Source organism: Quercus robur, chromosome 4, assembly GCF_932294415.1.
Source record: "Quercus robur chromosome 4, dhQueRobu3.1, whole genome shotgun sequence".
In the NCBI taxonomy this organism is placed as follows: domain Eukaryota; kingdom Viridiplantae; phylum Streptophyta; class Magnoliopsida; order Fagales; family Fagaceae; genus Quercus; species Quercus robur.
Genome location: NC_065537.1, coordinates 14,573,767 through 14,596,613, shown reverse-complemented (window position 1 = coordinate 14,596,613; position 22,847 = coordinate 14,573,767). Strand labels below are relative to the sequence as shown.

The 22,847-nt window shown below is 36.8% G+C and overlaps 3 protein-coding genes across 3 annotated transcripts in view; 2 read left to right on the top strand and 1 right to left on the bottom strand.

Moving 5' to 3' along the window:
- The first annotated feature begins 1,974 nt into the window (after positions 1 to 1,974).
- LOC126720652 (uncharacterized) lies at positions 1,975 to 5,955 on the top strand. The gene is made up of 4 exons (XM_050423385.1): positions 1,975 to 2,010; positions 2,437 to 3,714; positions 4,093 to 4,314; positions 4,750 to 5,955. Exons 2-4 carry the CDS (start codon positions 2,473 to 2,475, stop codon positions 5,746 to 5,748), a joined length of 2,463 nt encoding a protein of 820 aa, XP_050279342.1. The 5' UTR covers positions 1,975 to 2,010; positions 2,437 to 2,472; the 3' UTR covers positions 5,749 to 5,955.
- A 10,262-nt stretch (positions 5,956 to 16,217) lies between these two features.
- On the bottom strand, positions 16,218 to 16,850 carry LOC126721432 (uncharacterized). The gene has a single exon (XM_050424464.1). The coding sequence runs from the start codon at positions 16,848 to 16,850 to the stop codon at positions 16,218 to 16,220; it is 633 nt and encodes a 210-aa protein (XP_050280421.1).
- A 4,555-nt stretch (positions 16,851 to 21,405) lies between these two features.
- Positions 21,406 to 22,847, top strand: part of LOC126720651 (probable RNA helicase SDE3) — a 45,914-nt gene continuing 44,472 nt past the window's right edge. The window contains exon 1 of the mRNA XM_050423384.1: positions 21,406 to 22,149. Coding sequence (XP_050279341.1) covers positions 21,577 to 22,149 — 573 coding nt within the window. The 5' untranslated portion in view covers positions 21,406 to 21,576. The remainder of the gene's footprint in view (positions 22,150 to 22,847) is intronic.

Here is a 22,847-nt window from a genome sequence, read left to right as displayed (position 1 = left end):
GATTGTGTTACTATATAATCCAAACTTATTAATATATCAGGACTTTGAATTAACTCAATAAAACTATCAAAGCCTTTCCACTACAAGAACATGTGAAGATTCTGTTAATTTGAGCAAACTTAAACCCCTCCATCCACTTAAATTTTAGAAACAGATTATACACTTAAAAAGGTTAGTAATTTATAGCACTTACCCCCCACTATTAGTATACAAACACCAAGTGCGGTCATCGTAACCCTTTGAAAGAACCTTCCCCAATTGGACCCTATCAAAAAAAAAAAAACCCAATTATCAAAATTGATCCAAAAGGGTCTAAAAAGCACACAAAATCAATTCAGAAAACAAAAATATGAGACAAAGTAATTACTTTCCGCTGCCAATGAAATTGTCTTCTGTATTGCTGTTCCAAACTGCAATACTTATCTCTCTAAGGCCTTCAATTAACGAAAACACAAACTTCTCTTGGAATACAGGAGTATTATGACCATCTATACACACACACACACACAAAAAAAAAAAAATCAACATAACTCACTATAACTTTATAGAAGCCTCAAAAATATAAAGAGAAATTAAAGGGGTTGAATTTGATATTTACGTTTGGAGAGAGAGAGTTTGCAGAAACCGTGGCTTTATATTTCTTAACTTGAGAGAGGGGTAAGGTTGCTAGGGTTTTGAGGAGTTATAATGTTTTTATTTTTAAAATATTGTGCTGACGTTGAAAATTTGAGAGAGGGGTAAGGTTGCTAGGGTTTCAAGGAGTTATAATGTTTTTATTTTTATTTTTTAAATATTGTGCTGACGTGGAAAATTGTGGTGCCAGTAGAGGCTTCGGTTTTATATAGATATATAGATTATTAAATGTAACACATTTTTTTACTATTACCAAAATAAAAAACCTGATATTAACAAAGCATTTGTAAGAAAGAGGAGAGGAATTCGAGGGGCAGCCACTATCATCATGCTAGCCTAACCCTACAGGAAAATTTTGTTGTTGTTGCATTTTGAGATGAATTCATTATTAACAAAATTCTATAACAATTATGTTATAATATATGTACAATATTTTCCAAAACTATTTTACATAAAACATTACAATTTTATCAGTGTATTGCACAGGCAATTTACTAGTTATTTTTAAATTAGGAACCTATCTTTTGTGAGATGTCCCTTTACCTTTAATTTATGAATAAATTTAGTGCCACAAACTTTTCTACAACTTTGCCACAATTTTGCCATGTGACAACTTGTGAGCGGTGAAATCATGGACTCACTATTTTATTTCTACCACTCACGAGTTGTCACATAGGAAAGTTGTGGCAAAATTATGGAAAAGTTTGTAGCATGAGACTTACTCAAAATTTATGCTACTTGGAAAATTATTTAATTGAATTTCTATTTAAATTTTAAACAAATGAAGCCATCACCAATTTCAAATCCAAACAACCCCGTATCGGGTATAGCTACTTCACTCTTAAGTCTTTCTTATTTAAATAAGATTTTCCCGTTTCTACCCACCAAAAAAAAAAAAAAAAAAAACTCTTCACTCTTAAGTTTTTACAAACACGAACGAGCCAAAAAGGCCACTCATCTAGCTTTCCCATGTTCCAAAGTTATTCGACTAGTACTAGACTGAAAAAAAAAAAATATATATATATATATATATATATATATATATTTAGGGACAACCTTTACTAAAACTTCAAGGTGATTGGTCGTGATTAACAACAACCAAAAAAAAAAAAAAAAGTGGTCGGTACCCTTTTCCTTGGTTTAGATTGCTATGTTGGGTAGTGGTACTAACTTTACTTAATCTTGCCATGTTAGATGAGACCTACTACACTGGACTCGTTTTCTGACGTGGCAAGCCAGGGGTGGTGCACGTAAAAGATTTTTGGATTTTACAGCTTTCGTCAACTTTATTATAAGAATCTGCTAAGTCTTCTGTGAGTAATTGCAGTTGAGAACCAGAATTCAGACAGTCAGTCTTTTTTTGCTCTAGAATCCCAGGTGGGTCTTCTACTCTGTCTATAATCATTCTTGCATGCTCAAGTACAATTCTCAATCATCTTTTTGGTCTGTTGGGTAGCTAGGGAAAAATGTGGTTGATATAGTAAAGAAAGAAACCAGCCCCTTGGTTGTCTGATCTTTCACTTCACCTGTGTGTTTATTTTTTCATGTTTGGTATATATATATAGAATTTTTAAAGTTTTGAACTTGATAAAACAAAATATATACAACATTTTTCAGAAGTGTTAACATAACTTACTGTGATTACAACATTTTTATTATAGGCCAATCATATCAACATATGTGAAGAAAGTTGTACCGTAGACATGTTAATAAAACAATAACTTGTGGTCAGCTTAGTCAGATTTTCGTTTTGAATTGAGAATTCATGTTTCACATTTTGAGACGTTGTCCTTATTTTCTCAGCAACCACAGAGGGGACTGATCGCGAAAGGACACACTATGTGGTTTCCTCGTCAAATCTTCGAACGAGTCTTTGGGTTCTTGAAATCTTTCTTTATTCATAAATCTTCGAACGAAGATTCACCAAAGTCAGAACCAAGTGCTTCTTCATCTTTCTCTTATGAAATCAAAGTTGTAGTAGATTCGGGGAAAAGTAATTCCGTGACAGACAAGCCACAACATGTAAACCAACCCACATTTTCTTCTACACCACTTCAGTCTCCATCTAAACCACCCAGTTCTAAAAGTTCAAATCCATTGCCACATACATTTTCTTCTAGACCATCCACATCTTCCTCAAACCTATCACAATCTTCGCCTAAACCACCTCCTTCATCTTCTAGTCCATCTCCATCATCCGTTAAACCTCCAGTTGCTTCTTCTACATCATATGCATCTATCCTCAAGACCACTGAACCCCCATCAGCTTATTCTTCTCCAACTTCCAAAAAACCACCTCAATCTTCACCTTCAGTGGTCCAAAATTCATCTACCTTGGGGCCTCGTCAGACTTCCACTAATCAACCTCCAGCTTTTAAGCCAATTCGGCATACAGCTCCCAATAATGTAACAAATGAAGAAGGGAAAAGCAATTCCGTGAAAGACAGGTCACAACATGTTTTGAGTTCTGACAAAGTTTCTAAGAATTCAAAAGATTTAAGTCCATTGCTACCTATATCCTCTTCTAATCAACCCACATTTTCTTCTACACCACTTCAGTCTCCATTGAAACCACCCAGTTCTAAAAGTTCAAATCCATTGCCACATACATTTTCTTCTATACCCTCCACATCTTCCTCAAACCTACCACAATCTTCGTCTAAACCACCTCCCTCGTCTTCTAGTCCATCTCCATCATCCCTTAAACCTCGACTTGCTTCTTCTATATCATATGCATCTTTCCCTAAGACCACTGAACCCCCTCCAACTTCCAAAAAACCACATCAATCTTCACCTTCAGTGGCCCCAAATTCATCTGCCTCGGGGCCTTGTCAGACTTCCACTAATCAGCCTCCAGCTTTTAAGCCAATTCTGCATACAGCTCCCAATAATGTAACAGATGAAGAAGGGAAGATGAGTTATATGTGTGAAAAGGGCACACCCATATATGCTATTCCTGAGGATATCAAAGGTCAGATCAAGAGAGACATTGTGCCTCAAGTTCTGAAACAGCCTTTATCTTCTTCAACTTATAAGGCTTTTTTTGCTGCTCTGTTATATGCTGAGGATTACTACTTGGAGGTAAGTTTAACTACTTTGTCAAGAAAATTTAATTTGGTATATTATACCAATTTGTGTACTATCTTCTTTGAAATCTTGTTTTTTGTGAACAAAGAAACCATTCTTGAATTTATCTTTCTTCAGTATCCCATTTGGACACCTCTTTTAAATCACAAGGAGATCTTTTGAGTGAACAATTGACATTTGTCATTTGCAGATATCTATCTTACATTATAAATTATAATGTTTTGCTTCTCTGATGGTATTAAGTAGTCAGTATAGTTTCATCAAAAAAAAAAAAAAAAAAAGTGGTCAGTATAGTAAAACGTTGTGATTGATGGAATACTCTATGCTTTTGCACTCTGGCTTGAAATAACTTTATGCTTTTATTGGAACTAGAAATGGACTGGTTTCCTATTGGAGAAAGTGACTTTGGAGTTGGAGAAAGCAACAGTTTATAAGAAAAAAAACGAGTATGAATATTCTGATGGAAGTGATGAGAAGGATGATAAAATCTTTGTAGCATTTGAGATTGATTCTGTTCCTCAGAGGCAGCCGTTCCTTTTATCAAGGGACATGGTCTATGCTCAACCTTCGGATAAAGAGGTTGAGGCCTTTCAGGTAAGCTTATTCTTCAATTAACTCATACTTGATTGAATCACAGAATTTTGCTAGAGATAATTTTGAGTTTTATGTATAGACTTCTTGTTTTTCTTTGACTTTAAACGGGTCAAGAATTATATTATTTCTGTACAACATTTTGTGAATCTTTTAAAACTAAACTGTAGCTAGTCAACCCAGTGACACATTCAGCTAATTTGACCATTTGATGAGGTTAGTCATGCATAACCGGCCTCGACTAAGGTTATGCTGAGGCTTTTTATACCATTTGTTAAATTTCATTTCTCAAATATTTCATATTATTAGCATTAGGTAGAGTTGTATTTCCACTGCACTATTGTAGTTGAATTTACATATCTAGTCAAAGTGCACATGAGCATCATTTGTTCATCTTATAATCTTATCTACGACACTAACAGTCTAAATATTAAGCAGGGTTTTATCTATCGTGTGGTGAAAAGCAATCGCGTGTTAGTTGAATTTAGAGACGATTTTCATTCACAGCATCATCCAAATCGCAAATATGACATCAGCTTCTCATTCAACAGAGTTTGTCTGGAAAGGGCTCATCAAGCTGTTGATACTGCAATAGAAACTTCATCCCAGAACTTCATCTTTCCTGAATGTGTCTCTTGGAAGAACAATGTTAACCCACCTCTGTTTGATGCCTATCATGAACTTGATATAGATGAGTTCCATGCAGTTCGTCGCATTCTAAGCTATCCGGGCTCACCACCTTATCTTCTTGTGGGCCCGCTCATTAGCACTGAAGTGGAAAGGTATGTACCTGAACTAAAAGCATCAGCAAGAACAGGGGTGGTTGTTTGTGAAGCTGTAATTGAAATATATAAAACCTCTGAAGAGAATCGGGTTCTTATATGTGCACCTATAAACCACACATGCGATGCGCTAATGACAAGGTTGATGGAGGTGATTCCAGCGTCAGATATGTTTAGAGCCAATGCTGCATTTCGAGAGATGGATAGAGTACCCAGTGACATTCTGCGCTCATGTCCTGTAAAAGATGAATGTTTTGAATGTCCCCCACTCCCAATACTTCAGGAATTCAAGATAATTTTGTCAACTTATGTGAGTAGCTTTCGACTATACAACGAAGGCATAGCTGCTGGACATTTTAGTCATATTTTTCTAGTGGATGCCTCATCAACCACAGAGCCGGAGGCAACAATAGCTTTGGCTAATTTTGCTAATGAGAATACATCTGTTATTGTTACTGGTGCACCCAGAGACCATTCAGGTTGGGACCGTTGGGTCCGCTCTAACATGGCTAGGAATTATGGATTGAGGAAGTCATATTTTGAAAGACTTTGTGAACGGGAGCCATATAAAAACCTTAATCCAATGTTCATCACAGAGCTGGTTGACTGTGAGCAACAGTCAGATGGCAACTATAGCTCCATGTCATTTTATTGAATTTCATGTTTCAAAACTGTTCTTTTATGAACAGCAAATGTTGCCACCTTAGTATCTACATAAGGTTTTGTTTGTTTGTTTGTTGGTTTTTTTTTTCTTCTCTGCTTTGTCATCTGAGTTGGTGTGTATATAATTGCAAAGACCTATGAAAAATTTTACTTTTATTTCCTCCTCTCTTTCCATCTATTGTAATAGTTCTTTGCAGTTTATGATTAGTTTAATCTCCTGATTCCAGAGCATATAGACTAATACTTTCCTAACCTTCTGTACTTCATTCAAGTTCTCATAGCACTGTCATACCTAACAATGTCATGTCTGTTATCTCCAATCAGAGAAGATACTATCTTAATATTCAAAGGATATGCAAGCCAAAAACCTATGGGTATTCAGGCTTAGGGAGAGTTGTTAACAATACAACTTTATTAGCAGAGCTGGGTGACAGTTAACTGCTGAAAATGATGAGGTCTATGTGAGGTTGCTGAAGGAGAAACATTTTTTTTTTAAAATTATTTCCTCACTCTTCAAGCCAGCTCTAACTCTTTAATCTTTATACACTTGGAAGGGGTTTTGCAAGACCAAGCCTCTACTTGAAAGGAGTGCGTGCTATTTGTTCGGCTAAGGGAGCTCAGTCAGAATCTGGCAAGACCCTTAAATCCCATAGTTGAATACATTCAAGCCTCACCCAACTCTTTGATCAACAAACTGCCTCCTAAATCAAAAGGAACCATCTCATTCCCACCTTTGGAGCTGACAAATTAACATAATGTATTTGAATTTTTCATTATTTTTTTTTCTTCAATTTTTTTTTTTTTTTTTTTTTTTTTTTTTTTTTTTTTTTTTTTTTTTCACATTTTGGTTCCATCACGTGTTTCTTTCAATTAAACACTCCCCAATTAGTAATCATCCCCATTTTTTTTCATATTTTATGTCAATTTTACTTAAGTCCTATTATTTTGCTTAGAATTTGAGAAATATTGAAGTTAGGGTTAGGTTTAAGGCATGACTTAGGGGTTTCTATGTTACAATAAAATTTACTTTCAATTGATTAATTAATCATAAAATTAAGAATTCGAATTGAAGATTGAAACCACCAATTGATAATAAAAAAAAACACATCAGATTAACAAATTATTAGAGATCTTACATATTATGATTAGGGTTTTGTGCCGAAATTGGGGATGTTGTGTTTTGGCGATCGATCCATTAAATTAATTGTTCAATAATGTAATCAAGGGTACTAATTAAATAATTAAACTCTCAATTTGGTCATATTTCTTGGCTTTTGCTCTAAAGTTTCAACTATGTGAGTCAAATGTGGTCGGCTTTGTTTTGAGCTGAAGGGAGAGTTTTATAGCAACCTTTAAGTGTCCTTAATGACTAGTTTTTAGGCTAAAAGATGAGGTTATGGACCTCCAAGGTGCTAAGTTGATGTTTGGATTAGATTTTCTTTAGTCGGGTAAAAAAGTTAACTTGCTTTATGCATAATTTGGGAAAGATTTGACTAAGCCCCCATTGGCTCCTCATTTTTAGTTGTTTCAGACTCTTGGGAGACACGCCTAAGTGAGGGCTAGCAGCTGGAGCTGGCCAATGAGAGCCAACTATTTTTAAAGGGAAAAATGGGTTTAGCTAGTGTAATGGGGTGGGCTGTGCTAGTGGTATTGGGCTGCCTCATGCTGTATTAAGCCCAAGTTTTCTGGATAAGAGAGTTAGGACCGGTCCTTCTTTCAGTGGCTTGACATGACCACTGTTTTGCTTTTACTTATGGGCTCCTATGTCCCTTTAGGCTTTCCTTTGGGCATCCTTGGCCCGTTTGCTTTCTTTGGGATTCCTTGACCCTTCTACTAATTCCACACTCCCATGGGCTTTTTACTAACTTCATTGGGCTTCCTTAGCCCAATAACCTTATTCTCATCCTTGGGGTTTATGGGCCTGTCATAAAACCCTTACTTTCTTAGTTTGCATTACCTTGGACCTGCGGCGGCCCTTTCTCGCTTTTCTACCTCATACACTGCCCATGGGATGCTACTTCTTTCTTTCCGGGCTTCTTTGAGCCCACTTACCTCTTCAAGACCCATTTTTTTATTTCTTGGGCCTGTGATCCATTACTCCTGCCGCTTGAGCCTAATGGTTTTGCTGTCTACTTTGTCAATTCTTTGTTGCCCTTGTTTTGGGCTTTCTTTCTCACAAATGGCCCTCAACAGCTAGAAACTTTGAGCCATAGTTAATCAGAGTATAAAAGCTATATTGGGATGGAAATTTAGATACAAGACCTCCTCCCATGAGCCTGAAGTGCTACTGGTGTCTTTTGCCCACTTGGTAGCATGCATGGGTTAGGCTCATGCAAAAAGTCCGAAAGAAACTGACTCATAATCTCCAAACCATTCTTCCTCAATTTCCTCCAATATGTTGCATAGGATTGACCCATGCTTAAAAGAACAAAATAAAATATGATACATGAATTGAGCCAACGAGGAAGTCGGGCTTGGTGGAATCGGGCTTATAAAAAATGTGTCATGAAAATGGGTATCAACACCATGTGGTACATTTTTTTCAAAGAAAAATATAATTATCTTAATTTAACCTTTCACCTCATCAAAATTTTGCATTTATGTTAAAGTAGTGATTCATTTTCATGAGTTAAAGGGTATATTGATTTATTTATATGTGTTAATTATCTATTGGTGATACACTATTTATTTATATCCAAAGAATTTATAAGGCTCTCTCTCTCTCTCTCTCTCTCTCTCTCTCTCTCTCTCTCTCTCTCTCTCTCTTATATATCAATAAAATTTCTTTTTTTATATTTAATTTTAAAATAAGAAAATTGAAATATAAAAGAGGGAATGTGATATTTGCTCAAATTTTTTATATATTTTAACTTCTTTTGGGGACATGTCATATATATATATATATATATATATAAAGTATGAATCAAAACTACAATAGCTAAAACTTGTGCTATGTCATTAAGAAGAGTTCAATGGAGGTAAATTCATTTACTTTCACTTATTAATATTTAGGTGGCGCACTACTGATTTACATAGAAGCGATTTTTATAGTTATCTTTTGAAAATTTATATGGGAAAGAATTGATTATAAGTATAATATTCTAGCTTGAGTTTTGTTATTTTTATTACAATTGAAACAAAATCAAACAAAAACAGAAAAAAAAAATTAATTAGAGGAACCCATGCAATCGAGAATATAAAACTAATTTTTTTATTAAACTAGTGAAATTAATTAAATATTTTTATATTTACCTAAGAAATGTATTTATATTTTTAATTATATTAATCATAACAATTTATATTTTCTTTCTTTTGAATGACATGTAATATAATTACCCAAATATTATAAAATATATATAATTAGTATTATATATGAGCAATAAAAATAGTTTCTTACTGATTAAAAAAAAACTTATAACATATATGCACATCATGCACGGTATTAGCTAGTTTTATAAAAAGAGAAAGTTGATAAGATTTAAATATGAAACAAATTTATAAGATATACATCAAAGGGGACATGAGTAAGCCAAATCCGGTTTTTTAGCATTTGTTTCTTGATAATATTTATGAGTAAGTCTACGTAGATGAAACACTACTGCCTATCCTCGTATAGGCCTCTCTTTTCCCCACGACGGTGAAAACCCAGGATTTCTATATCCATCCCCTCTTACCTCCCTTCCCTCTCCCCCTCTCCAACCTTACTCTGCCTTCGAAGCCATGGAAGAACTCACAGGTAAATGGGCTCGTCTCTCACTCAACACAAGAGAGTGTCAAACGATCCCTTTGGCTCCTGGTGTGGAAAATAACAGCAAAATCTTAGTGGCCAAACTGTTCACTAAGCGACGGGTCAGCATGGAAGCATTGTCACGCACCTTGAAGAGCATGTGGCGGTCTATAAAGGATTTTGAGGTTCGCGATCTCACTTCCAACACGGTACTCATTCTTTTCTCCGACGAAGCCGATGCGGTGAAAATCATCTCTCAAGGACCATGGTCCTTTGATAAATATTTGATTGGGCTCTATAAACCAGGTGTGTCGGAATCCGTTGACGATGCCAGGTTTGACACCGCCACCTTTTGGCTTCAAATCCACAATCTTCCACTCAGTCGCATGAACAGAGCTAATGCAGAAGCCATTGGATCCTCGCTTGGTCGGGTTGAACAGGTAGACACCTCACCAAATGGGGAGTGTCGTGGCCGCTGCATTCGGATCCGAGTCACGATTGATATTACACAACCACTCTGCCGTGGCCGCTTCGTGGACTTGGGGGATTCCGAACCGCTCTGGGTCTCGTTCCAATACGAGCGCATGCCGGTGTTTTGCTACTGGTGTGGGCTCATGAATCACGATGAGAAAGACTGTAAAATGTGGACGGACAGCGGCGAAACATTGTCCAAGGACACCCAGCAATATGGACCATGGCTGAGGGCTGCCATGATAAACCCCCAGCAACCTCAGGTAGTGCACACAAAGACCACACCCTCCACGGCTCCGCCGTCCACCCACCGCCCAACACCATCCCCTACCTTGCGACCCTCACCACTGATGGACGGTGCCCAAAACCTGCCGAAAAATCCTCCATCAACCTCACCGATGGACAGTGCCCAAAACCCGCCGAAAAATCCTCCATCCTCCTCACCAATAGGAAATCCCGTGATCTCAGCCCCACACCCTGAAAACGCGCCGACAAATAAGGACATCCTATCTGACCCAAATCTCTTCCGTACACACCTTACAGAAATTGACCAAGCATTAAATTCCTTCCAAAATTTAAACAAACAAACACCACCCACCCAGCTAGCAAACACCTCTGTCACAAATATTCCAAAATCTCCATCAACTTGTCCTCCAAAGTCAACTACCACTGAAAAGGAAACCAATATTGCATTAATGACCCACCAGCCTGATACTTTATCCACCATAACTGACCATGTTACCTCTCCCGTACCCAAAAATTTCAGCAACTCCACAACATCCACTTCCCTTGACCCGGTGGGCCCACAAACTGGTTCTTGGCGCAGACTTGGGCCGCCTCGGCAGATAATGGACACTAATGGGCCCACTATAGATATTTTGGGCTCAAAACGTAAAAACTCAGATGAAGTGATCATGAGGGACACTTTTGACGATAAGAAGCAAAAGATACTCGATGATGAAGCACGTACCTTGGGCAAGCTCATGGCAGACAACTTAGGATCGGCGGTGGCTGCTTGGCAGCACCGCCGGACACAATGAGTATCTTAAGCTGGAACTGTCGGGGGCTTGGGAACCTCCGTACAGTAAACGCTCTCCAGAGAGCATTGAATAAACAAGCTCCCATTTGTGTCTTCTTAATGGAGACCAAACTTACTACTGAGCAGCTGAACAACATGAAGAAAAACTGGAAATATAACCAAGGCTTGGTGGTTTCTAGTGACGGTTCCAGTGGTGGCTTAGCGCTATTATGGAAACCGGGCACTCAGGTACATGTCAAAAATTTTTCCCGTTGGTATATTGACGCCCATATAGTTTGTGATTCAACAGGTGCAAAGTGGAGACTGACCGGATTCTATGGTCACCCTGATACAAGCAAGCGGGAAGAGACGTGGGCATTACTAGAATCCCTTGGGCGTTCAAATACTCTTCCGTGGCTATGTGTAGGAGACTACAATGAGATACTCCGCCAAGCAGAAAAGGCCGGAGGACGCCTACGACCAGCCAGGCAGATGGACCGTTTTCGCATGGCAATCTCACACTGTGGCTTCTTGGACCTAGGTTATCGTGGCTCTCCATTTACATGGTCACGAAACCACCCCACTGAAGGTCGCATTCGCATACGCCTAGACAGGGCACTTGCTACTGCTGCATGGAAATCAAAGTTCCCCGGAGCATTGGTCCAACATCTCTCCATGTCCACCTCGGACCATTCCATGATTGTTGTTAGTATGCCATCTACTAAGCCCCGCTACAAACGCCCCAGGCCACCTTTCCGCTTTGAAGCAATGTGGCTTCGTGACCCACGTTGTGCTGAAATAGTTGAAGATGCTTGGATGGAAGGACTTTACCAACCAAATGGGGCCCAGATTAGAAACTGCCTTGACAGTTGCCGAACACGTTTATCTACATGGAATAAAACTGAATTTGGGCATGTTGGAAGGCAGATTTCTAGGTTGGAAAAAGAACTACAAATGCTAGAGCAACATCACCGACCAAATCATAAGCACATTGAGGAGGTCCGCAAAGCTCTGAACTGTTGGCTTGATGCTGAAAATACAATGTGGCACCAGAGGTCCAGGCACCTATGGATCACTGATGGCGACCGAAACACTTCTTTTTTCCATCAAAAAGCATCGAACCGCAAGGACAGAAACCTCATTAGAGGTATTACAGATCAAAATGGGGTATGGCAAGAAGATGATCAAGCCGTGGAAAATATTGTTCTGGACTATTTCCACTCCATTTTTCGTTCCAATGGCCCTACTGACACAGCACCCATAACAGCAGCAGTACGTCCTGTGGTCACTGACCAAATGAATGAGTACCTTTGTCAGACTTTCCAAGCGGATGAAGTTCACAAGGCATTGAAGCAGATGCACCCTAAAAAATCTCCAGGTCCTGATGGTATGCCTCCACTTTTCTACCAACACTTCTGGTCTCTAACGGGTGAGTGTGTTACTAAAGCTGTCCTTGATTTTTTAAATTTGGGAGTCATACCCCCTAAATTTAATGACACTCATATTATTCTCATCCCGAAGGTGAAAAATCCTACAAAGATAACACAATACAGGCCCATAAGCTTAAGCAATGTTATCTCTAGACTAGCCTCCAAAGTTATTGCAAATAGACTCAAACGCTTCCTACCGGATATCATCAGTGAAAACCAAAGTGCTTTTATGTCCACTCGCCTTATTACTGATAATGTACTGGTAGCTTTTGAAACTATGCACCATCTAAATCAAAAAAGAAGCGGACGGGTTGGGGAGATGGCTTTAAAACTTGATATGAGTAAGGCATTTGATAGAGTGGAATGGGGCTGCCTTCATGATATAATGTTGAAAATGGGCTTTAGCACAAAATGGGTGAACCTCATAATGCTTTGTGTTACCTCTGTTACCTATTCCATCAGGATCAATGGTAAGCCTCATGGCCACATTACCCCCACGAGAGGCTTGCGGCAAGGAGACCCTATTTCCCCATTTCTTTTCTTGTTTTGTGCAGAAGGATTATCAGCTCTCCTCACTCAAGCCACTATGAATGGAGCTATCCAGGGTGTTGCTGCATGCCCACGAGGCCCACGGATCTCACACCTCTTTTTTGCAGATGACAGCATAATATTTTGCCGAGCCACTAGTGATGATTGTGCCCATTTGGAACAAATCTTGGAGACCTATGAACATGCAACGGGTCAGCAACTCAATCGTGAAAAGACTTCCTTATTCTTCAGTCAAAACACACCTCTTGAGACTCAAGAAGACATAAAAAACCGTTTTGGGGCTGAAATTATCAAGCAGCATGAAACTTACTTGGGATTACCTTCCCTTGTAGGTCGTTCAAAGAGAAATACCTTTAGGGCGCTAAAGGAAAGACTCGATAATAAGCTTTCGGGGTGGAAGGAAAAGCTGCTCTCACAAGCTGGGAAAGAAATACTCATTAAGGCCGTAGCACAAGCCATCCCCACCTATACAATGAGTGTTTTTAAACTTCCGGACACCCTTTGTGATGAGATGACAAGTATGGTCCGAAATTTTTGGTGGGGTCAAAAGGAAGGTCGGAACAAAATAGCTTGGTTGAGTTGGGATAAAATGTGCACGCCCAAAAAAGATGGTGGCTTGGGTTTTCGCGATCTCAAGGCTTTCAACAAGGCTCTCTTGGCAAAACAAGGCTGGCGCCTTCAAACCAATACACATTCCCTACTCCACCGTGTTTTCAAGGCACGTTATTTCCCTAACCATGATTTCCTTCATGCTGAACTTGGACAAAAACCCTCCTATGCTTGGAGAAGTATAATGTCCGCTCAGGATGTCGTTAAAGCTGGACATAGATGGCGGGTGGGTGATGGCACTTCGATACAGATTTGGAGGGATAAATGGCTCCCAAAACCTTCTACATTCCAAGTTATCTCTCATCAAAACACTCTGCCTGCTACTGCCACTGTTTCGGAGCTTATTGATGAAGGCACAGGAGAATGGAAGATTGACCTGGTCAAAAGTGTCTTCCTCCCTGATGATGCTCAAGCCATACTCGGCATCCCACGGAGCAATAGATGCACAAAAGACTGCATGATATGGGCCTACACACCTAAGGGTACTTTCACTGTCAACAGTGCTTACAAAGTTGCCTTATCTCTAGCCCCATTGAAGATGATGGAGGGAGCCTCACACACCAACAACCAGGGTCAGTTCTGGAGAAAAATTTGGAGCCTCAATGTCCCGAACAAGTTGAAAACCTTTGCTTGGAGAGCGTGTCGTAACATTCTCCCCACCAAGTCGAATCTATGCTATCGCCAGGTGCTGAATGATCCCACCTGTGATGCATGTGGAGTGGCAGCTGAAACTAGCGGACATCTCTTTTGGGCGTGCACATGTGCACGAGATGTGTGGGATGCCACAGGTCTCTCCTTTGACAACAACGGTGTACACTACAGGGACTTCATTGACTTACTATGGTATCTCATTTTCATGCAACACGTCAGCCAGGATGTGCTTGAGCTTGTCGTCGCTATTGCATGGAGTATGTGGTACAGCCGAAACAAAGCACGGCATGGCTCTCCAAGGCAGTCCCCTAATGAAATCTTACACAAAGCTCGCACCACTCTTGAAGACTTCCAGGCAGCCCACTTCAAGCGCCCTCAACTCACAAGCCCATCAGATGCTCGTTGGGTCCCACCCTCATACCCATGGTTCAAGATTAACACTGATGCAGCTCTCTTCAACGACCTCGGAACAGTGGGCATCGGTGCTGTCATCCGTGATCACGAGGGAGCAGTCATTGCCGCCTTGAGTCAACACATGCACCTACCTTTGGGTCCCTTGGAGGCAGAAGCAAAAGCCTTGGACGTGGCTGTCTCGTTTGCATGGGATATAGGCATACGTGAGGTGATTTTTGAAACTGATTCCAACATAGTTTTTACTATTCTATCGGGCTCCACCACACCACCTGCTGCAATTGTTGACATCATGGAAAGCATTCAACAAAAGTTGCTTGACTTTAGGCACTTTCAAGTTCAACACGTGGGAAGGCAGGGGAACAAACCGGCACATGCTTTAGCACGCCATGCCAAGGGTATTCATGACTTTGTAACTTGGATAGAGGAATGTCCACAGTTTATTGAATCTTTTATGTTTCATGATGCTATGTACCTATCCTCTTCATAAATAAAAGTTACAGTATTTCTCATCAAAAAAAAAAAAAAAAAAAAAAAAAAAAACATATTGGGAAATTCATAGTGTATATAGCCATGATGAATAAGAGAGGAATAAATTTAATGCAATATAGGATATTTAAGAGAAATTTAATGATAATGAATCCTTCATTGTTGTTGTGTGTGTTTTTTTGGATATATGTGTACAATTTGATTTTATGTTTCGAAAATTGTATAAAAATCTTTAATGCATTTTTTTTTTCTTATAAAGTTTCAATCTATGGTGTTCGTTTTTTATGATTGTGCTTATTATCACAGATCAAGACATCAATTGGTTTTTAGTGCAGATCAGAATTGAATCTCAGATTTCTTATTCAATCATCAAAGACTTTATTAGTTGAGATAACGGAAACCCATCATTAAATGCATCTTAACTAGTAACCACTACCTTTAACGCATTAGTTTCACCCTCTTTTCTTTCTTCTTTTTTTTTTTTTTTTTTTTTTTTTTTTTTTTTTAGTTAAGAGTGTTTGGAAAACTTAAAGACATTAGGCACATATACTAAAATTAATGAGATTTCAAAGAAATATGGATGTGATACTGACAGTTGTATTTTTTGGGTAGATTTAAATTGTTCAATTTACTTCTCTCCTAATTTATTTTTTTCCAAAATATTTTTCAACTATATAATGGGATAGTTTTGGAAAAATGTAATTCTATTTTAATTATATTAGTGCGGTTGCAATTATTTAAAAAAAAAAAAGGAACCCTTAAAAAATCCTTCTGCCCTTATATTTAATTTATGCTACTTGGAAAATTATTTAATTAAAATTTCTATTTAAACAAATGAAGCCATCACGAATTTCAAATCCAAATAATCACATATAGGGTATAGCTGCTTCACTCTTAAGTCTTTACAAATACGAACGAGCCAAAAAGGCAAGTAACCTCGGACACTATTATGACTTTATCAGTATCACACAACTCAGCTAGCTTTCCCATGCTCCGAAGTTATTCTACTAGCACTAGAGAGGGAGAAAGAGAGAGGAATCTTCTCAAAATGCTTCTACTTTTTTTATTTTTTATTTTTTTATTTAATAAGAAATACGTCATCTTTATTAAGGAGATTGAAACAAGAATACATCTTGAGTTGTAGCATTCTCAATAATGGTCGGATTTTCCTCAATCCAAGTTACAAATGATTCTATATTTTTGACGTATTGAGCCAAAATATGTGCTGGTCGATTCCCTTGGCGACAAACATGGGAGAACTGTGCTGCTCTGAAGTCTTGGAGTCTACATAAGCATGCGGCGACGACATTGGAGATGGTAGCAGAAGGGGTTGCTTTACCCGTAAGTGCTTGAAAGAGGAGCTCTGAGTCACATTCAAATGTTACTTCCTGAAGCCTCACGTCACATGCAAAAATAATACCTTCCTCCATAGCTTTGGCTTCTGCTTCTAGTGGGCCGAGTGGCACACATAACTTCTTGCTCATAGCTGCAATGACTTGCCCATCGTGATCACGAGCCACCACACCAATGCCTATGGCTTGCGCTTGCTTGAATACAGCATAGTCTATGTTTATCTTGTACCAAGGGCTGTTCGGTGGAGACCACGTGAGAGTGTGGGACGATGGGTGATTGGAACTTGTGATTTGCACTCTGAAACTCTTCAAGCAGGAATGTTGCTCTCTGAATGATGCCAGTGCTTGTCTGCCGTGTCCCACCTGTTCTAGCACTGTTTCTCTCATGCCAAAGGCTCCAAGCAATAGCCACAGTGAATTCTACTGTGTAGTTGGTGAATGTGCTTTAAATTTGCTTAGAAAGTACGTACGTGTAAAACGAGATTGATTGTGTTAGATCTAATGAGAGGCCTTTTCAGCAGTCCTGATCAGAGTTCTTCCCAATTGCCACCTGCATTTTCTTCTAACAGTTCAAACACATTGCCACCTACATTTTCCTCTAGACCATCTGCATCTTCCTCAAACCTATCCCAATCTTCATCAAAACCACCTCCAGTTGATTCTTCTACATCATATTCATCTTTCCCCAAGATCACTGAACCCCCATCTGCTTCTTCTTCTTCTTCTTCAACTTCCTATAAACCACCTTAATCTTCACCTTCAGCATATTCATCTAAGCCACCGCCTTCTTCCTTTGGGCCATCTCTGTCTTCCACTAAGCAATCACCAGCTTTTAAGCCAATTCTGCATACAGCTCCCAATGAGGTAACAAATGAAGAAAGGAAGGTGACTTATGTGTGGGAAAAAGGGTGAACCCATATATGCTATTCCTGAGGATATCAAAGGTCTCGTCAAGAGAGACATTGCACCTTAATTTTTGAAGCAGCCTTTGTCTCCTTCAACTTACAAGGCTTATTTTGCTGCTCTGTTATATGCTGAGGATTACTACTTGGAGGTAAGTTAACTACTCTGTCAACAAAATTTAACTTGGTATACTATCTTCTTTGAACTCTGGTTTTTGGTGAAACAATTAATTATTAACCCAAATAAAATCAAACCAATGGGATAAAGAAAAAGAACTTGTAATTAGAAATAGGAATACCAAACTACCTAAATATGAATAAAAGTGGATACAAATTTACCGAAAAGATAAACAAATGTGATGTGATAATTAGATCAACAATAACAAAAAGAACCATTTGTAGAAGAAAAAAAAAAAGTGGTTGAAACAATTAAAAAAAACTACCAAAACAGAGAAAAAAAAAATGGAGAAAGAGAGAGAGTATTGACCTTTTTGTCCTGGATAACTTGCAAGGAATAGGGGAGAGAGGTAGAAATGAAGTAAGAAGAAATTTATATGAAAATTAAGATGGAAGAGGAAGGGCGGAAGTAGATGAAAGGTTGAACAAAGTGAAAATGCTAGAATTTAAGAAGATATAAAGAAAACAAATTTAAAATCTAAAGAAAATCAAATGAAAACTGAAAAAATTATCACCACCATTTGTTAAAGGATTTTCTTATAAAACAATAGTGCTCTATTTGATCCTTTGTTTATATACTTAAACAAATACTTGATTGATTGAGACTGGTTGCACTGCTCAACATTTACGTGTGATCGGTATTTGACAAGGATGTCTATGTTGTAAGGAAATACATACTGGTTATCTAAAAGTATTCCATTTTTTCTATAGTTTGTCCATCATTTCGTCTTCAATAATTTGGAAAACCATCATCATCAATAGTTGTTTCAGCATAAAAGCTTTTTTGAAAATGATGGACAAACTATAATGCAAAGTCACAGACCTGCGCCATGCATGAAAATAGATAATTATTTCATAGTTATAGTATAATATATAATTTGTTCTCTCTAAATATTGTGGAAAATAATTTTTTCTTCCCAAAAATTAAACAATTTCTAAAATTATATTTCATTTATCTATCTCAAAAAATATATCATCATTTTATTATTTGGATTTTTATAATTGATATTATTCATTTTTTAGGAAGTCTATATTTTTCTAAATTATGTTATTGTGCATTATGTTTTCCTTTTTTTTTTTTTTTTCCTTTTTTTTCTGTACAATTAAACAATTTAAGTCTCAAATATATTATTCAAATTTCTAATTTTCTTAAAAGAGATTATTATATTTATAATTTTTCTTATCCTAGGAGCAACTTCAAACTATTAATTAGGTTTTGTTTACTAATATAGATACATGAAATTGGTACTGCATATTTCTCAAACATCCCTAAAAATATTTAAAATAATATGTAGAAAAAAGTAGACTTTATGTCTAAAACTGAACACTTCAGTTTCTCTAAGAAAAAAAAAAATGTTTGAATGCTTCACCTATCGAAATGAAAGAAAACAATTTGTATAACAATATAAAGAGAACATGATCAAACAAATAAAAATTGACTACACAAACTTTCAATTATTAAGATTAATTACCTTAATTAATTGGGCATTCATATTGCATTAATTACCTTTTAGTTTTTTAACAATATTAAATATATAAATATATTGACTTTACAAATTCATCTTAGACCGTTTTAACTTAAATATTCATTTACTTTAATTTTGATGTTATAACTAAATAACAAATTAATGAAAAATTAAAACAAAAATATTGTCTATACATATTTATCTTGGATTGTTTTAATAGTCGATAATCACATTCAAATACATAGCCAAGATTATATTTTGATATATATATTCAAAATTTCACTTTCAAAATAACTAAGTATTACGTAAAAAAAAAAAAAAAAATCAAACAAAAGATATAAGAGGGAGAGAGAAGACTTGTGATGGAAAAAAAAATACACAATCAAATTGTATTAACCCATAATAATATTATAAAAAAAATAAAAATAAAAAAACAATTATTCATCAACCTAAAGTAAAATTGCAAGAAAGAATAAATGAATTATATATTTACATATATATGAGATGAGTTCAAGTTACACCATTCTTATACCATTAATTCAAAATAGATCCAAAGTCTAAAAATACACTATAGGCCACATCATCAATTTTCTAAAATTAATGTTCTATCTCGTATTTCCCATTAACTTCAATAAATGCCCCTTTCAATTTCTCATAGTCTGTTTCCATCCCCTTTTTCTCTATAACTCAAACATACAGATCCCCACTATCTTTCCAGTTTTGCCGTTTCCTCAACCCTTCATTTTTTTTAAGGTTCTAAATAATTCTTCTGTCACTTTTTTGCAAGTGTCAAATGGTATAAATCCATGAGAGGAGCCGGCTAGTTTGCAAAATAATAGGATTTAAAGTTCTCTACATGTATCAAATAAAATTCCCAGCTCTATCTAGTGCTCACTTTTTTTCTTTTTAGTGTTTGCTTTAATTAATTAATTTATTTATTTATTGGGTGGAGTAGAGGATCAAAGTTTAGTGTTTGTTTTGATCTTTTTCAATGGACTTAGAGAAGTTAGTCTTGGATGCTCTTCTTCAACAAACCCCTTTCCATCTGTAAAACTCATGCATAAATAATCATTTCCCATATATGCAATGTCCACGAAATTTGGGAGGGAAAAAAAATCGAGATACAACAATTTACAAAGTTTTCAATCAGTACTCCCAAAACTTATTCCAATTAGCCAACCAAATTAATTAAAATTCCAATTAGCCAACCAAATTAATTGAAAAGAATGGAAAAAAACAGCAGCAGCAACAACAACAATAACATGGAAGAACCTAAAAGGCTAAACCAGAGGCACCCATTAATCCTATGATCAAGAAAACAACCAGCAAAAACCAAAAATAGCAAACCTCATAATATTGACAACGTATTTGCTCCTATACTCACCGTCACATTGCCCATTAAAACTAACCCACTATAAAAAATGCAACTTAGGAACAACAACACAATTACAATTAATCTTTTAATACTTTTCTGATGCATAGGCTGTTTTCAAATTTGTTATTGTACAATGTATTAGAATTATTTAAAAATGATAGCAGATAAGATTACAATAAAATAAAAAATAAAAAATAAAAAATAAATAAAACTTAAAATACAAAATTACACCACATCAACCAAAAGTAGAGATGCAAGAAAAAAAAAATCAACCAAAAAATTAAGAGAGAGAGAGAGAGAGAGAGAGAGAGAGAGAGATAACATGTTGTTTGTGAGGAAAAACTATGCAAATAATGGAAGAGAGAATAATAAATTTATAGAAAAATGATGTGAATAAAAAGAGACAAAAGAAGGGAAGATGAAGAGAAAGATAAAGAGTGATATTAAAGTATGGAGTAGTGGGGAGATATAAAGGTAAGAGATGGAGAAAGGTTGGACAAAGTCTAAATATTAAAAAAATGAGTAAATGTTAAAAAGATATTGAAAATTGGAAAGAAATTGGATAATAACGTGGATATTGATGTGGCTCAACTGAAGCGTAATAATAATAAATACTACGTTTCAGCTTTTAGATATATATATATATATATATTGGACAAAGTCTAAATATTAAAAAAAATGAGTAAATATTAAAAAAATATAGAAAATTGGAAAGAAATAGGATAATGACGTGGGTACTGATGTAGCTCAATTGGACCGTAACAATAATAAATGCTATGTTTCAGCTTTTAAATAGATATATATATATATATATAGAGAGAGAGAGAGAGAGAGAGATATTATATTTATGCTACTTGGAAAATTATTTAATTTGAATTGCTATTTAAACAAATGAAGCCATCACCAATTTCAAATCCAAATAATCACGTATAGGGTAGAGCTACTTCACTCTTAAGTCTTTACAAATACGAACGAGCCAAAAAGGCCAGTAACCTCGGACGCTATTATGACTTTATTCAGTATCACACAACTCAGCTAGCTTTCCCATGTTCCAAAGTTATTCTACTAGCACTAGAGAGGGAGAAAGAGAGAGAGAGGAATCTTCTTAGAATGCTTCTACTTTGTAGTTGGTGAATGTGCTTTAAATTTGCTTAGAAACTAGTTGTAAAACGAGATTGATTGTGTTAGATCTAATGGGAGGCCTTTTCAGCAGTCCTGATCAGAGTTCTTCCCAATTGCCACCTACATTTTCTTCTTACAGTTCAAATCCATTGCCACCTACATTTTCCTCTAGAACATCTGCATCTTCCTCAAACCTATCCCGATCTTCATCAAAACCATCTCCATCATCCCTTAAAACTCCAGTTGATTCTTCTACATCATATGCATCTTACCCCAAGACCACTGAACCCCCATATGCTTCTTCTTCTTCTTCAACTTCCTATAAACTACCTCAATCTTCACCTTCAGGGTTCCCATATTCATCTAAGCCACCGCCTTCTTCGTCTGGGCCATCTCCGTCTTCCACTAAGCAACCACCAGCTTTTAAGCCAATTCTGCATACAGCTCCCAACGAGGTAACAAATGAAGAAGGGAAGACGACTTATGCGTGGGAAAAGGGTGAACCCATATATGCTATTCCTGAGGATATCAAAGGTCTCGTCAAGAGAGACATTGCACCTCAAGTTCTGAAGCAGCCTTTGTCTCCGTCAACTTACAAGGCTTATTTTGCTGCTCTGTTATATGCTGAGGATTACTACTTGGAGGTTAGTTAACTACTCTGTCAACAAAATTTAACTAGGTATACTATCTTCTTTGAACTCTGGTTTTTGGTGAATTGTTTAGTTAATTTTTACTAATTCATGATTATTTTGTTATTGAATGGCATACAAGCAAAAGTTATATGGGTACGTATGGTTTGTCCTATTGGTGAGAGTATTTGTAGAGACAAACAACGCGTTTGGAAGTTTGGAGGAAGAGGGGAGGATAGGAGAGGGGAACCCTTCCTTTTGTTTGGATGTTTTAAAACTTAAAATGGGAAGCAGGGGAAATGATCAGATGTCATATTAATTAAAAAGTTTACCCCTATTTTGTTCAATTTAATTAAGAAATAGATATAAATTGATAATTTTTTTTTTCTTAACATAAGTGGAAACCCCTTCCCTCCAAACTCCCCCAGTCTGGGGGAATTAAAAATGAGAGGTTAAAAACACCCCCCATTCCTTCCACTCCATCCAAACACATTGGATATTACAAAATGAATATATGCTAAGCTGGTACAGAGGCATGGGCTGAGACCTGATCCTGTTTAGTATTTAGCACTACACTGCAGTATAAAAATAACTGGAGCTTAAGTGAGTTGTGTTTGGATCAGGTTTAACTGATGTAGTTATGAACTGTCTGATAAAATTTCATGATCCTATTTTTTACTAAATTAATTTCAAACAATATTGATAAGCATTTA